Source organism: Diplotaxodon limnothrissa, linkage group LG19 (assembly GCF_057381915.1).
Source record: "Diplotaxodon limnothrissa isolate DT_005_m linkage group LG19, D_limnothrissa_male_GT1.1, whole genome shotgun sequence".
Classification (NCBI taxonomy): domain Eukaryota; kingdom Metazoa; phylum Chordata; class Actinopteri; order Cichliformes; family Cichlidae; genus Diplotaxodon; species Diplotaxodon limnothrissa.
This window is the reverse complement of record NC_140614.1, coordinates 25,435,829-25,451,145: the sequence shown is the minus strand read 5'-3', so window position 1 is coordinate 25,451,145 and position 15,317 is coordinate 25,435,829. Positions and strand designations below refer to the sequence as shown.

Here is a 15,317-nt window from a genome sequence, read left to right as displayed (position 1 = left end):
TATATGCTGTGGAGGCTAACTAAAACAGCTGAAATGTGTGCGAGGCAAAAAGCAAAACCCTGTTTAGCTGGGCGTCCTCGGGTGCGCTGGTTCTTTGCTTAAAAAGTCAGAAGCTTCCCTATCAGTTTTGACTGGCATCATGTGTTCTCAGCCACCACCAAAATAGCTCAGGATTCAACACTTAGGAGCGCCTCTAAATACTTACCAAAATACTCTTGCCGAGCAGCCTACCTACAAATCCGTGTAGCTGTCATTGTTGAAGCTTATTCAAATTTGATTCATAAATTATTCATGTTCAAACTAAACTGCTTCTTATCCCCATTTTCTAGCCCTCACTATTGACTGAAACTGTGACAAAACTTCAATCATTCTTTCAAATGCCGGCTATAATCTGACACAGATTTCTTTAATAAATGAAGTAGCCAATGCCCAAATGCATATTGCAATATTTATGTGGGTGCAATATGAGACCTAGTTACATTGCTTTTTGTCTGCCCAATTCTGCTCCCAAATATCCAGAGGAGAAAAGTCACTTGCGAAAAGCCAGATTTTAATTCAACTTTGTCTGCTTTTCACTCCAGAAATCTTGGCAGAGGATCCAGAAGGCAATGGGCCTTGATGTTGATTGAGAGAGAGAGAGAGAGAGAGAGAGAGAGAGAGAGAGAGAGAGGGAGAAAGAGAGAGAGGAGCTAGTAAATTTTTTATTGGGGTCTGAGACTGGCTATGGAAAAAGTCTGTTCCTGTTGGCTTCAGGGAAACCTGGGAGGCAAAAAGAGGGAAGATGAGTATACACTTTCCCCATTCAATTGGCCACATACTGTTCTGTAATTTCTCCCCCAAACACAGGCGTGCGCATGCACACAAAAACACACGGTGATGTGGATGCTAGCTATATAAGTAAATATCAGTTTGCCATTCGTCTGGACACCAGGAGGGAGAACTTCTCCTGGTCTCAGAATCTTTGCAAAGTTTTTTGTTGTTGTAGTTGTTCTTTGTATCTTGTCTACAAAATGCCCTTCAATAGAAACAACAAGTGGGAATTCTACCTTTAATGGGAATCACCAAATGGGAATTTGGGGTTTTATTTTTCCCATAGCTGGTTACATTAAACAGTCACTAAATTCTGCATCAAAAAAATGAATATATATAATACCATAAGCATGTTTGGACCCATTATTTTGTGCAATCTAGTATATGAAAATGCTACACTCAGTATGCTCAAATAATTTAAATCAGGAAATAGATGATCACAGACTAAGTAAACAAGTATAAATATTTCACCACGGATGTCTTTAAGTCAACATCCCCCAAAGTAAAGAGGTTTGACCCAGTTTTACTGTGCTGCATTAAGACCTTAATTATGGAAATATGATTAATTAGTTAACAGTGTAACTACATTACAAAAAATCTTATAAGTAGATTCATGCAAAGTTTTGTTTTGCAAAGATTTACACAATTATAGACTAAAATTAGTCTATTAATTGTGTTTTTCATTATTCAATTGAATGAATCATAAACAATTTTAACAAAAAAGATATTGTTTAAGTGATTTATTGGGAAAAACATGTTTAGACTGCAAAATATGAATTTCTTGTTGGCGTTTTTTGTGAATTGTATATTAGTTAATTTGAATAGTAAAAGTTAGTTATAGAAAACAAACAAATGCACTAAGAATTGTGATATTGTTTAGATTACTCAATTAAAAATGTAACATTTTCCGTGTGTGTGTGTAGGCAGATGTGATAGACCTAAACTTGGACTTTCTTCGCCAAAATCAGCACTTATTTTCTCTTCAGAGTAGCTTCATGAGCTTATTATGTAACAGATGTTCATAAAGTCTAAAAACTGGAAACTGTGCACTTTAGGAAAGTGCAGCTTACTGTCCAAGTATCAGTGATAATGAATGAGCAAATGCTTGCAGTGTAACTTCAGGCATAGTGACAGTGATCCAAACCGTGCGCTCCTTTGCGGTACCCAGCAGAAGACTTTAACTTAAGCCAACAACATGTCACTCAGTATTCAGTGCACGGGCCAGAAAGAGGACACCCAGTTTTCACTGAGCAATATGCTTCATGTCTTCTTTTGGCTGTGACCTTTCAGTGGCTCCTGGTGCTCAAGAAAGATGAATGTTGGAATGGCCAAAGCATTTCCAGACAGTTTATATCAAGCGAGCTTCTGATGAACCGATTAAATGCTTCAGTCCTGGGACATTTCAACAGCCCTTCACTTTTCCCACCTAGGTACAACACCTTGCCTCTATCAGGTGAATGACTTCCATCCAGGCTGGGTTCATTAAAAAGACTTGCGCTTTATTAATGATGAATTCCCCATAGAAAATCAATATACTTTTTTGTTCTGGACAGTTTTTGTCCTTATTCATTCATTCATTTATTTATTCATTTTCAGGCACAACAAATACCTATATTGAACATAAAATACACAAAACAAAAAACAAAACTTGCCTGAAAAAGGAGTGGGACGAAGAAAACTTATTAAATCCCACCCCTATACTCACTCATCAACAAAAAAAAAACAATAAACTTCCCGCAGCTACGCCCATCATTGCATACAGACCCATCAACAGCCCCGGGCAGATACAAGCATCTAAGCGGCAGCTCGCAACCAACAATTAGAGCCTTCATAACTGAATACAGAATATATAAATTATAAATTGCATTACCACAGGTAACAGGCAGTAATAACTACAAGTAACAGACACACATACATATACATACATATATATCTACACACACAAGTACATATATGTACATACATACGCACACTTTATTTTTTATTTTTTATTTTGGAATCCATACCAGCAATGGTAAGAGGACAGACATTACAGAGCACACTAAAACCCATCATTGAGTATACTGTGACCAGACCAACTGTTTGTAGAGAAATTTAAATCTATGAATATTTTTGCATTGTTTCAATTGTAAACTCAGACTGTTCCAGATTTTCACACCACATACAGACACACAAAAGCCTTTACGGGTTGTTCGAGTTCTGGGTAATTTGAATTCTCCAAAGCCTCTCACATTATAAACCTTTTCTCGAATTTCAAATCTAGTTTGTAAATTTGCCGGTAAAAGTTTAGTAAAAGCTTTTTACAAAATTATGGATGTATTGTAATTAACCAGATCCTGGAATTTAAGTAACTTTGCCTGAAGAAAGAATTTGTGAGTATGATCTAGATAACCAGCCTTGTGAATAATACGCAGTGCTCGTTTCTGTACTGTGACTAATGGATTAGTTGTATTTTTATATGTATTTCCCCACACTTCCACACAATATGTAAGATATGGAAGAACCAGGGTACAGTACAGAGTACGAAGTGCATCTTTATCAAGGAATTGTTTCACTTTGTTCAAAACTGCGAGGCTTCTGGAAATTTTGGTTTTTATGTGTCTGACGTGGGGTTTCCATGAAATTTTGTTATCAATTATAACTCCCAAAAATTTGTTTTCACTCACATTATCAATTGGTACACCTTCAATGATAATTGGTAATTCTATATTATATTTTAAATTACCAAAAAACATTGCTTTAGTTTTATTTATATTTAATGATAATTTATTTATGTCCATCCATTTTTTTTATTAATTTTAGCTCCCTGTTTACAGTCATTACAAGATCAGTATAATCATCGCTACTGAAAAATATGTTGGTGTCATCTGCGAACAGTATGAGTTTAAGTACTTGAGAAACATCAAAAATATCATTTATGTATACATTGAAAAGTTTTGGTCCCAACACTGACCCTTGGGGAACACCACATGTAATACCAAGTTTCTCTGAATGGTAATGCCCTATGCTAACATATTGTTCCCGACCTGTTAGGTAACTTTTTAACCAGTTACCAGCTTTCCCTCGAATACCATATCTTTCCAATTTATCCAGTAAAATTGAGTGATTGATTGTGTCGAAGGCCTTTTTGAGGTCAACAAAAATACCAACTGCATATTTATTTTTATCCAGTGTATCAGTAATTTCTTCTACTGCCTCAATTATCGCCATTGCTTATTAGCTCATCTCCACTGCTGAGTAATGATGATGATCTCCGGAGGGGTTGTGAGCGGGACAAGAACGATCATGCCACAATGATTTAATCTCAGTAACTGCTAAAGTGAAAGTCACACTACAGGATTATTGGAGCAGCCTCCAAGTGTCTCTGTGTATTTTTCAGGCACTGGTGTGAGCCTTTCACACCCGTGGAAAACAGGCTAGGAAAACAGACATAAAAATTATTTTATGGTTACACAATATATATCCTAAGAACGAACCCTGGCAGTGACAGAACCTGCAGAGAACAGCGGCTAACACTGAAATGTCATTTTCAAACTATAATATTTTGGAACACGGGCAAAGATGTCCACCTTAAGCTACAGTTACAGTGCTGGTCTACCTAGATGGACTTAACTTAGCTATGGTCAAAAACATATTAGGAATATATTTAAATGCTGGGGCAAAGGGATGCTTAAAGCAGACCACTGCCTACCAATTATTACATAACACCAAAACAAAGAGTCACACAGTGAAGGGTTATGGCTTGGGGTCGGGTGACAGCAGCATATGATTCATGGCTTGCTGTGCCCTTTTGTCTTGTCCTCCTTGTGGTGGGACCATCCACTGCTCTTAGCCAATGTTATTTTCCAGCCTTCAGAACTTGGGCTCTGTCTGTTTCAAGTATACTGGCAATGTCATTTCTTATGTCTTGTTCTTTCCTCAGTGCAGGAATAAAGAAAGAATATGGCACATGTCACAACAGAAGATTTCCCCTTTTCTTTATTGTTTTGATGTCGGAAACAGCAAATAGTATCAGCGTTACATCTGACTTATCTGCAAAGGTTTCCTACAAGGAAGAGTGAATTATCTCTGGCTGTTCTTACATCACAAGGTAATTATTAGAACAGTATTTGGTGTTTGAGGTAATACTATCTGTTCAGACAGAGAGAAAGAAACAAGTAGAAGTGCCTTCAGCATACCACAATGACCTTTGACATTATACTATGACCAAGTAATTGCCTCTATTTTTGACTGTGGGTTCATGCATGTATTTTATGCTCAATACACTCAATGCAAACACAACAGAAGGGGCTCAATCATGAACTAGAGTATATTCCAAAGGCAAACAAGCAGCATGCACTATGGCCACAACATTATTATTTTACAGAGAGACCATTACAATCATGGAAACTTAGATTTTATGGAAATATTTGAATGCATCTGTGAACATCTCTTTTCCTTTGCCTCGTGGCAAGTCGAGGATGTTAAACATATACATAGTCGCTGCACCAGAATGAGACTATTTCTTCAGGAAGATGCTTTGTTTAACACAAAACCAACACGAGAGGTTTGAAGCTTCTAAAAAGTCAAAGAGCTGCTCACACCAGGTTTGTGGCACAAGTGGTCTCTACACTTGGCACAGGCTGTGTCCTTTAAATCTACAAGCAAATATATTACAATAGCAAAAATGAAAAAAGAAAAAAAAAGCTGTGCATATATTGACCAATATTACACCTTTCAGTACTTATATGGACAGAATTGTGTAAACAATGATTATACAGGAAAGTGTAACCCATGTTTAAATGTAGGAATTTACTTAGTTTGGCTGGGTTCAAACAATTCTGTAAGATAGAAATGTGTGACTAGATTAGAACTTTTCCAGACACGGCGATGTTTCTAAATAATCCTACAGTGATTTATCGAGAGGGATCAAAAGAAAGCCTCTCATTGTCTCTTTGTCCGCATCCCTGTCGTCCATAAATGGGGAGCAGGCACAGATGGGGATATCCCTCTACTTGTCATGCCTTTCATGGAGAAGCTGTTGTCAATGGGGCAGTGGGCTACCAAATATGGAGAAGGGGTCGCACTGGTTGGCCCCTTCTCGTGGACACTGTCAGAGTATAAACTGGCGGGGCATGACATTTCAGCACCCCTGGTTTACACACTCAAGAGTCGGCCTCTGGTGCTGATCTGGTGAGTACTCACAGCTGATCAAACGGGAGTGAAAAAATGACAAACACTGGATTTATTACACTAGGATCGATCCAGGACTTTAATGCAAACGGCAATGACCTCCATCTTTTACTTACAAGAATCATTATCTAAATTAAACCGATCATTTCATCAAAAGCGACATGTGGATCATCAACTTCTTTTGTGGATTACAACTGATGCAAAGTCCTAACAACGCTTTTACGCTACACAGCGCTAGTGTTAGTGACTTAAATATCTGAATAAACAACTCTCAAATTCGTGAAATATGTAGTTTGTTATGTGATATATTACATAAAACTAATTTAGTATTATCCATAACCAGTTTCTGGCTTCAGGATCCACCAAAAACGATCTTATGTGTGCTGTTTGCGCTGAACCTATAAAGAGAAGGGAACCTCTTTAATCCCCCAATCAAAAAACAAACAAACAAACAAACAAACAAACAAACAAACAAACAAACAAACAAACAAACAAACAAACAAACAAACAAACAAACAAACAAACAACAACAACAAAAAACCCCACAACAAAACAAAAAGAACAGGACAACTGCTATCGGAACTAATTGTGCTCGTGCGCGCACCCGCCTGTCTGTTGCAGACCTGCCGCCATGTGTGACGACGAGGAGACTACAGCCCTGGTGTGTGATAACGGTTCTGGACTGGTGAAGGCGGGTTTCGCCGGAGATGACGCACCACGCGCGGTGTTCCCTTCCATTGTTGGTCGCCCACGTCACCAGGTAATTTAAACTGTTCATAAACACAACAGTGGCACTGTAGAGACGTGTATGCATGATTTATACTTAATCAAAAATAACCTCAGGCTTTGCAAGGATAAGCAGAGTTGTGCGTAATTACGCACGCATCTATTGTTTACACTGGAGGAAACCCACCAGCCATGTTTTGTTCTAATCATCAGTAAATCCTTCACTACATCACTTCACCGATTCCTGATGTTTTCAGGGCGTCATGGTTGGTATGGGCCAGAAGGACTCCTACGTCGGGGACGAGGCCCAGAGCAAAAGAGGAATCCTGACACTAAAGTATCCCATCGAACACGGCATCATCACCAACTGGGACGACATGGAGAAAATCTGGCACCACAGCTTTTACAACGAGCTGCGCGTGGCCCCAGAGGAGCACCCCACTCTATTGACAGAAGCCCCCCTCAACCCAAAGGCCAACAGAGAAAAGATGACACAGATCATGTTTGAGACTTTCAATGTCCCCGCAATGTATGTGGCCATCCAGGCAGTGCTGTCCTTGTACGCTTCTGGGCGTACCACAGGTATGACACAGACCTCCGACAGGTGCTGTGCAGCATTTGAGTAGATTAAAAAAAGGTACATTAAATGTTTACATATTCTCTGTTGGCTCTAGGTATTGTCCTTGACTCCGGTGATGGTGTGACCCACAATGTCCCCATCTATGAAGGGTACGCTCTTCCCCACGCCATCATGCGCTTAGACTTGGCCGGCCGTGACCTCACAGATTACCTCATGAAGATCCTGACGGAGCGTGGTTATTCTTTTGTCACAACCGGTGAGTGTAAAGCGTTAGTCACAAATTTCAAACACGGGCGACCTGTAAAGCACTAAAACATCACTCAAACATCATTTACTTTTACTTTACTTTTATTTTGTTTTATTTCAACAATCAACACGGGTATAAAGATACAAAGAATTATTATAACACGGTATCAGAGGAGATATTTATCTTGTGTCCAAAGTACATTTTTTCTGACTACAACGCGCCTGTCTATCTCCGTCAGCTGAACGCGAGATTGTTCGTGACATCAAGGAGAAGCTGTGCTACGTGGCTCTGGACTTTGAAAACGAGATGGCCACCGCCGCCTCATCCTCTTCTCTAGAAAAGAGCTACGAGTTGCCCGACGGCCAGGTCATCACCATCGGCAATGAGCGTTTCCGCTGCCCGGAAACCCTCTTCCAACCCTCATTCATTGGTGCGTAAAAGCGAACACAACATCTAAGCACTAATTTAATTGCAGTGACACTGTTGAAATGTCGCGCTGAATTAACTGTAAGTCCCTGCAATAGTCATTCACGTATAGTCTGACCTTCACTGCAATGTACAGACTGTTAAACTCACTTTCTTCTGGTGTAAGGAACGTTTCGATCAGCTCAATTCCTTCCATTGCTGGAACTTGTTACAATATTAATGTGAACCAATCGTGAAGCAGGAGGGGTAGCTGTCAGTCAAAGAATCAGTCTAATATCTGGGTTTTAATATGGCTCTCAATATTTAATGCTTGCTTATAACTGTTAATTATTCCTTAGGCCTATTCATAGAATACTACCCCACATTTGTACATGAATTGTTTTCTAAGCATATACACGTCTATTTCTCACATTTTTGACTAACTATGGCAACCAAGTGGAGCTTCAGATATATCCATCACCGATTTACCACCTTATTACCGTTAAATGCATATCAGTTGTCTAAAGCAGTGCCTTCCACTTCACATTGACCTTAGCTCCGCAAACATCAGCTGTTGGCGGAGCTGTCCCTTTCAGCACCTGTTGTGGCAGCTGACCGCGCTGTCAGATGTGTACTTTGCTGCACGAGGTAAAAACCCACTCACTTGTTCTGTGTGTTTGCCAAGGAATGGAATCCGCTGGCATTCACGAAACCACATACAACAGCATCATGAAGTGCGACATTGACATCCGTAAAGACCTGTACGCTAACAACGTTATGTCCGGCGGCACCACCATGTATCCGGGTATCGCTGACCGCATGCAGAAGGAAATCACAGCTCTCGCCCCCAGCACCATGAAGATTAAGGTAACTTAACACACTGTTGAATAACACATTTATTTGTAATTTTCCCAAGTTGACAAACGTGCTTGTGTTTAGATCATCGCCCCCCCTGAGAGGAAATACTCTGTGTGGATCGGCGGCTCCATCCTCGCCTCGCTGTCCACCTTCCAGCAGATGTGGATCAGCAAGCAGGAGTACGACGAGGCTGGACCCTCCATTGTCCACAGGAAGTGCTTCTAAGAGTCCACCTGCCCACCTCCGCATTGCACTCACCCTTTATTACCTCACCCTTTATTACAGCCGAAGTTACGACTAAAAGCAGCAATTCGCGCGTTGCTGTTAATGTTTTTTGTTTACACAAGTGCAATTTTATGTGAAGATGTACAAGTTTATTAATAAACAAACAGCCTGCCCAGCCCCTTTCTTTCCTTCTCTCTTAAGCGCCAAAGCTTTGCCCTTTCATCACGTGACGGATGAGTAAAGGTTATTAAAGATTTGAATTAGAAAAGATTACAGTGAGCGGAGAGGATAAGCCACCTCATGAGAAATTAACCTAGCAAAGTTTCATTTAGTGAAAACGCCACCGTCACGTGACCAGAAAACCACGTCTCCGAGGTTAAGAAATGCAAATATATGGGGACACAAAGTGTTTGAAACCAGCTATAATTTTAATATAAAGAGGTCTGTGTAATAAAGCTCCTATATATGTATATGTATATATACATATACATTTTTTTTTGGGGGGGGGGGGGGGGGGGGGCGCTTTGACTTAACATGTTCTATAAACCACACAATAGTCTAATATTAGCATGAGTACACAGTGCTGTGCCATAGGTTGAAGCCTCGGAGCGTTATACAGGGCGGGGTCACATATTTTGCTTCTATTTTTAAACTTCCACACAAACAGAGAGAGGCAGGCAGGCAGGCAGGCTGCCTTGTAAAGCGATTAGCAGCTCGGATGGTACTTTCACTCTGTCACTGTATCCAGAGCATCATCTTTGCCCGAGGTGGAAACAACAGCTACCAACCGGGCAAAGATGACGGCGACATGGGGAGGAATCCTCCGGGTATGTAAAGCTGTCTGCTCCAAGAAAGAAATACTGCCTCCACTTAGCCCATAAAGCTGCATTCGCTTTGTGTTTCAGATATAACCTAGAACCGCAGATAAAACAATAGATTTTGTTAAAACTGATGCAATGTGAAACACTAGGTAGACGCAGCCTGCCTGTAAGTGTGTTTATCTATAAACTAAAACAAAAAAACAAAAACAAAAAAATCCCAGAAAAGTCCCCTTGACCTTGTTCTCAGAACACGGTGCCCCCACAAGCACTGTCCAGAAAATATAGATGTTGCTGTATGTGGCTGCACGTGCAGTTTTGTACCTCAATTTGTTAAGTAACAATACAGTGTACCGGTTTGATTCAAGCAAGCTATGCAAAAATGTATAAACCTTTGATTCTAGCACTCTGGACACCCTAGTCTACAGCAGAGTCCACTGGACGGTGCACGTTATGTCCCAAACTAAGTACCTGGAAATCAGAAACCCTGATACTTCTGGCTGCTCTCCACCGACCTGTCTGCACGTACGTGACGCGTGGGAGGGAGGGGGAAGACTACTTAAAGGCGGATTAACGCTGGCAAGACATTAAATCCAACCTCCCTCCATCCAGACGCAGCGCGCAGCCCATCAAACTGATCTGAAGATCGAAAATAGGAGGGCTTATAGTAATCAGCCCTTCAGACTCTCATGACAAGGAAAAGTGTGGCAACGTTGTGGGAGCGCTCGGCACACACAGCAGGACTGGCGCTGCGCGCTCAGCGCATAACCAACCAGATAGCGCGCAGAGAGAAAGAGAGAGACGAGGACGGTAGCAGCATCCCGTGACGGATGCATTTTTTTTTTTAGCTAAAATTGAGCCTTGTGGAGACTGACAACAGCAATAGACAGAAAGAAGCCGGACGGGAAATAAAACCCTTTCTTTTTGGAGGGATTTGAACACAGTGCCGTTGCGCTCTCGTCTCCTCCGGATGCTCAGAAATGGGGGAATGGACTATACTAGAGAGGCTCCTGGAGGCTGCTGTCCAGCAGCACTCTACTATGATCGGAAGGTAAGATGACCAACAAAAACCAAGATCAACCGAAGAAACGCAGCAGCCTCCAGGATCGTCTTTAGCATGGTTCCCAGTCCCCCGTTTTTGTCTTTTACCTCCAGGATCTTCTGTAGCATGGTGCCCAGTCTTCGTGTCTGTGTTGTGGATTTTTCTGTCTTGTTCCACAGATATCCTTTTTTTGTCGTCGTCGTCCTCCTCCTAAGCGAGACAGCTGAGTAGATCAGTTAACAGCTGTCTCTTCAGAACCTGGGATGGTGCTGCGAAGTTGAAAGCCTTAACTAAAATCCATGTGTCGTTTCATGTGTTCATTCATCCATTTATCCATTTGATGTTTGGTGGTGAGTTTGAGTGGTGGTTGTGCACTCATGGGTGGCAGACAAAGATTGAACGAGAGTCGGCGTTATCACCTCCTTCCATTAACAAAGCACACACAGGTACAGTAACGGCAACACCGATTCCTACATGTCATTCCCATTAAATCATAAAACACACGCTCTATATACAGACGTGACATTATCCATGAGAGAATAACGCTGTTAGAAGCACATAACACGTCAAAGAGCGTCCTGTTCCGTCACTGGACAGCTCCCTACACCAACACGCCAGATTTTGACTCCAAGCGCATCAGCCACCGAGGCAGCGCACAACTGAACCACGCTTACAGTAACCGTACATATTTACACGTATTTTCACATTGTTGTTTGCTTGCTTTTTAGGATCCTACTAACAGTGGTGGTCATCTTCCGGATTCTAATCGTAGCGATAGTTGGAGAGACTGTCTATGATGACGAGCAGACCATGTTTGTTTGTAACACCTTGCAACCGGGTTGTAACCAGGCATGCTACGACAAGGCATTCCCCATTTCACACATTAGATATTGGGTTTTTCAAATCATCATGGTGTGCACTCCGAGCCTTTGCTTTATCACATACTCGGTGCATCAGTCGGCCAAGCAGAAGGAGCGGCGCTACTCAACAGTCTATCTGACACTAGATAAGGATCAAGATTCGCTGAAACGAGACGAGAGCAAAAAGATAAAGAACACCATTGTTAATGGAGTACTTCAGAACACAGAGAACTCCACCAAAGAAGCCGAGCCAGACTGTTTAGAAGTCAAAGAGATCCCCAATTCGGCCATGAGAACTACAAAGTCCAAAATGAGGAGGCAAGAGGGCATCTCCAGGTTTTACATCATCCAGGTGGTTTTCAGAAACGCGCTGGAAATAGGCTTTTTGGTGGGTCAGTATTTCTTGTATGGATTCAACGTCCCCTCGGTGTATGAATGTGATCGCTACCCCTGCATAAAAGATGTCGAGTGCTACGTCTCCAGACCCACGGAGAAGACGGTGTTCCTGGTCTTCATGTTCGCTGTCAGTGGGTTTTGTGTGGTGTTGAACCTGGCAGAACTCAATCACTTGGGCTGGCGGAAAATCAAAACGGCCGTGCGAGGCGTGCAGGCTCGGCGAAAGTCCATTTATGAAATCAGAAATAAGGACTTGCCAAGGATGAGTGTGCCTAATTTTGGCCGCACTCAATCCAGTGACTCAGCTTATGTGTAACACACGTGGAAAAAAAACATGTAAAAAACAAAAAACAAAAACCATGATGGACATGATGGACAGCTGTGCACGCCGAATTCGTGTCATGACTTAAAGAGTGGGCAATTTTTTTTTTAATTTGTTGGTCTTTGACAGACTTCATGGCAAGCGTGGATTACACGTTTGTTTACTTATTTATTCTTGCACTGATGCAACTTTTTAGTAACGTTTATACTCTGTAGGATGGTAAACGGAGACCATGTTAACGTGTTCACATATTTACTCTGGGGCTGTTCTGCTGTACTTGAAGAGAGTAAATGCAAAAATAATTGCACTAAGAGGTGAACACTTGAGAGCCTGACCTTATCCAAATGTGCTACTGACCTGACGGTGTTTTTAAGACATTTTCTTTCAACCTGTTTTGTTTTTGGCACCAACCTAATTAAATGGCACCATACAAAGGAAAAAAAATCAACCACCCAGATTTATATATAAATATAGATATATAAATCCTTACTGACTATGGTTCAGCGTAGATAAAACACATAAAGCTTACTTCATGTTTTTTTGTTGCCTGTGTTGCACCACTGACCTTAACACATGTATCCATTCCACTGCTTAATAGCTAACTTGCAAAACAGTATCTGGTGAATTTGCTGCAAAACGCTAACGTCTGTGATTTCCTTAATTTATGACACACCAAAGCGCCCACTGCTTTTATTTGTGAAGTGTTTTCTTGCTTTTGTGTAATCAAGTGCCATACTTGTATATAGACATAATATATATATATATAGATATGTATACATATGAATATATAAATATATAATAATCATCATGAAAGCCGATTCCCTGCTTGGATTATGCTAAATACCGCCTAATTTCTTATTTGCTTTAAATGTATTTGTTGTGATTTAAACGAAAAAGAAAAGAGATATAACATTTTATCTGTTTTATTTTGCAAATGACTGGAAGAAGAAATGAAGTGCTACTCTTTTTTTATATACAAGAAATGTCTCTCCCCAAACCGAGCTGATAAAAACTGAAAAATAGCACAAAATTGAAATTTTTATCAAAGAACGGGCAATAGAAATCTGCTCTGGTGCTACAGTTTTTCATAGAATGGTTTTAAAATGTAACCGAAACAGATCAGAAAAAAACTAACATCTTTTTTTTTCTGTGGAAAATAAAAGTGGGATTAATGTACACCAGAAATGTGTGAGGTGCAGTACTTTGTGTCCGCTGCTGGAGCTTGTTTGGAGCTGACCTATCACACAGATATCCAGTGGAAGTTTTGCCTTGGTGCAGTGAAGAATTAAGCCACACCCACTTAGTTAAAAAAAAAAGGAGGAAAAAAAGGAAAAGAAAAACCTACCGCAGGACACACCTTGTGCAGGATCTCACCAATTTGCAATGTGTTGCAACACTGATGCTGCTTCCACGAGGCGCATCAATACTTATGCTACATAAAGAAGTGGCCTGGGGGAACTTTTAGTCTATATGACATGCATCAAATCAGACACTGGCCTCAGCTCTGACAGAGTGTTTGGGTGATATATTACTGAGCAAACTGTTGTGAGAATTTACTTGTAATATGCAGGGATGAGAAAAGCTGATCATTATTCTGAATGCTGAAAGAGCTGCCCTTTCTCTGCTCATCCCTTCTCCTCTTATTTAAGGAAAGCAAGCAGCCTGAGCTGAGGGGAGCCTTTGTGTGCATCTTCTGAAGGTCAGAGTGAAAACAAAGATGGGAAAGGGGGTGGGGGGTGGGCACATACAGTTACAGACGAATTTTTGCAGCTCACCGTTGCAGGTGATCTGGGAAAAGGCTGGTCCCTTCTCATCTAGGATGACTCTGCAAAGCTGGGTGTAATCAAAGAGGAAGGGCAGCCACACATCCATCTCCATCTCAGCAGGGACTAAAGATTTCTTTCTAAATCCTGAAGTTAAAAAAATGAAAAAAGAGAAGAAATGAAAAGAAAGAAGAGCTGTTTGCCACTTTAACTCAGCAAAGTGCAGTTTACAGCTGTGTGCATTTGTATCGCTCTCTTTTTTTGCATTTAATTTTGCCACAAAAAAAATCAAATCAAATGAAAAGTTAAAGTATAAAAAAATATAAGTTAAAGTATCTCCAGAAACAAACAAAGGAATGGGATGCTATTGTTTTATTTAATTTCTTGCAATACTTTACCTGGTTTCAAAATCTAGCCATAGAGCAAAATTATTGGGGTATGTTGGAATGCAATTACGCATGCTGTTTTGCATTTACATCATATGAATGTTGCAGGTCTCAGCGGAGATTACGTTGCGCATGTGTTGTCTGCATTTTTGTGGTCATGGCAGTCACATAGAGAGTGTTTGCCCGGTGATCTGACAAATGCACATGACATATATCTTGTGGGAGATTAAACATCTGAGACAATATAGGTGCACTGCATATGGAGACCAAGTAATCTCAACGATATATGCATTTATCTGCTGGCCTCAGCCACCCCGACAACTGCAGTAGAACAAAATAAGGGCATATGCGAGCTATTTTTAAAACTCTAAGTCAAAACACTGTGGGAACACCTCTAATTTCATGTGATTGCAGATGCACAGGTTGAAGGCAGGGGTTTTTAGAGTCCCATTTCCCTCTTTAATGTGAGTCACAGACAAAGAATCACCCTTATATTAAAGGGAAGGTCTTCTCCCTAGGCTGTATACTGTGGGAGAGGAAGGCTCTCATCTCATAAACAAAGGGATTTATTATGAGCATTGTGGGCCTCTTCATCATAACTCTGCCACCTTGCTTCTTGATAAAAATAAACCATGTGCTGCACATGCACAGATATCAGAGATGTAAGATATTCTTTAATAACCTGCAGATTTTGATAAATGTGGTGA

General features: G+C 40.8%; 2 protein-coding genes across 2 annotated transcripts; both read left to right on the top strand.

Annotated features, from left to right (window-relative positions):
• Positions 1 to 5,949: 5,949 nt before the first annotated feature.
• On the top strand, positions 5,950 to 9,080 carry LOC146612318 (actin, alpha cardiac muscle 1). Its single transcript, XM_085379170.1, has 7 exons — positions 5,950 to 5,982; positions 6,604 to 6,742; positions 6,966 to 7,290; positions 7,383 to 7,544; positions 7,774 to 7,965; positions 8,626 to 8,807; positions 8,880 to 9,080. Exons 2-7 carry the CDS (start codon positions 6,614 to 6,616, stop codon positions 9,021 to 9,023), a joined length of 1,134 nt encoding a protein of 377 aa, XP_085235296.1. The 5' UTR covers positions 5,950 to 5,982; positions 6,604 to 6,613; the 3' UTR covers positions 9,024 to 9,080.
• A 1,741-nt stretch (positions 9,081 to 10,821) lies between these two features.
• Positions 10,822 to 12,455, top strand: LOC146612317 (gap junction delta-2 protein). The gene is made up of 2 exons (XM_085342866.1): positions 10,822 to 10,892; positions 11,612 to 12,455. The coding sequence occupies exons 1-2, from the start codon at positions 10,822 to 10,824 to the stop codon at positions 12,453 to 12,455; spliced, it is 915 nt and encodes a 304-aa protein (XP_085198992.1).
• Positions 12,456 to 15,317: the final 2,862 nt, after the last annotated feature.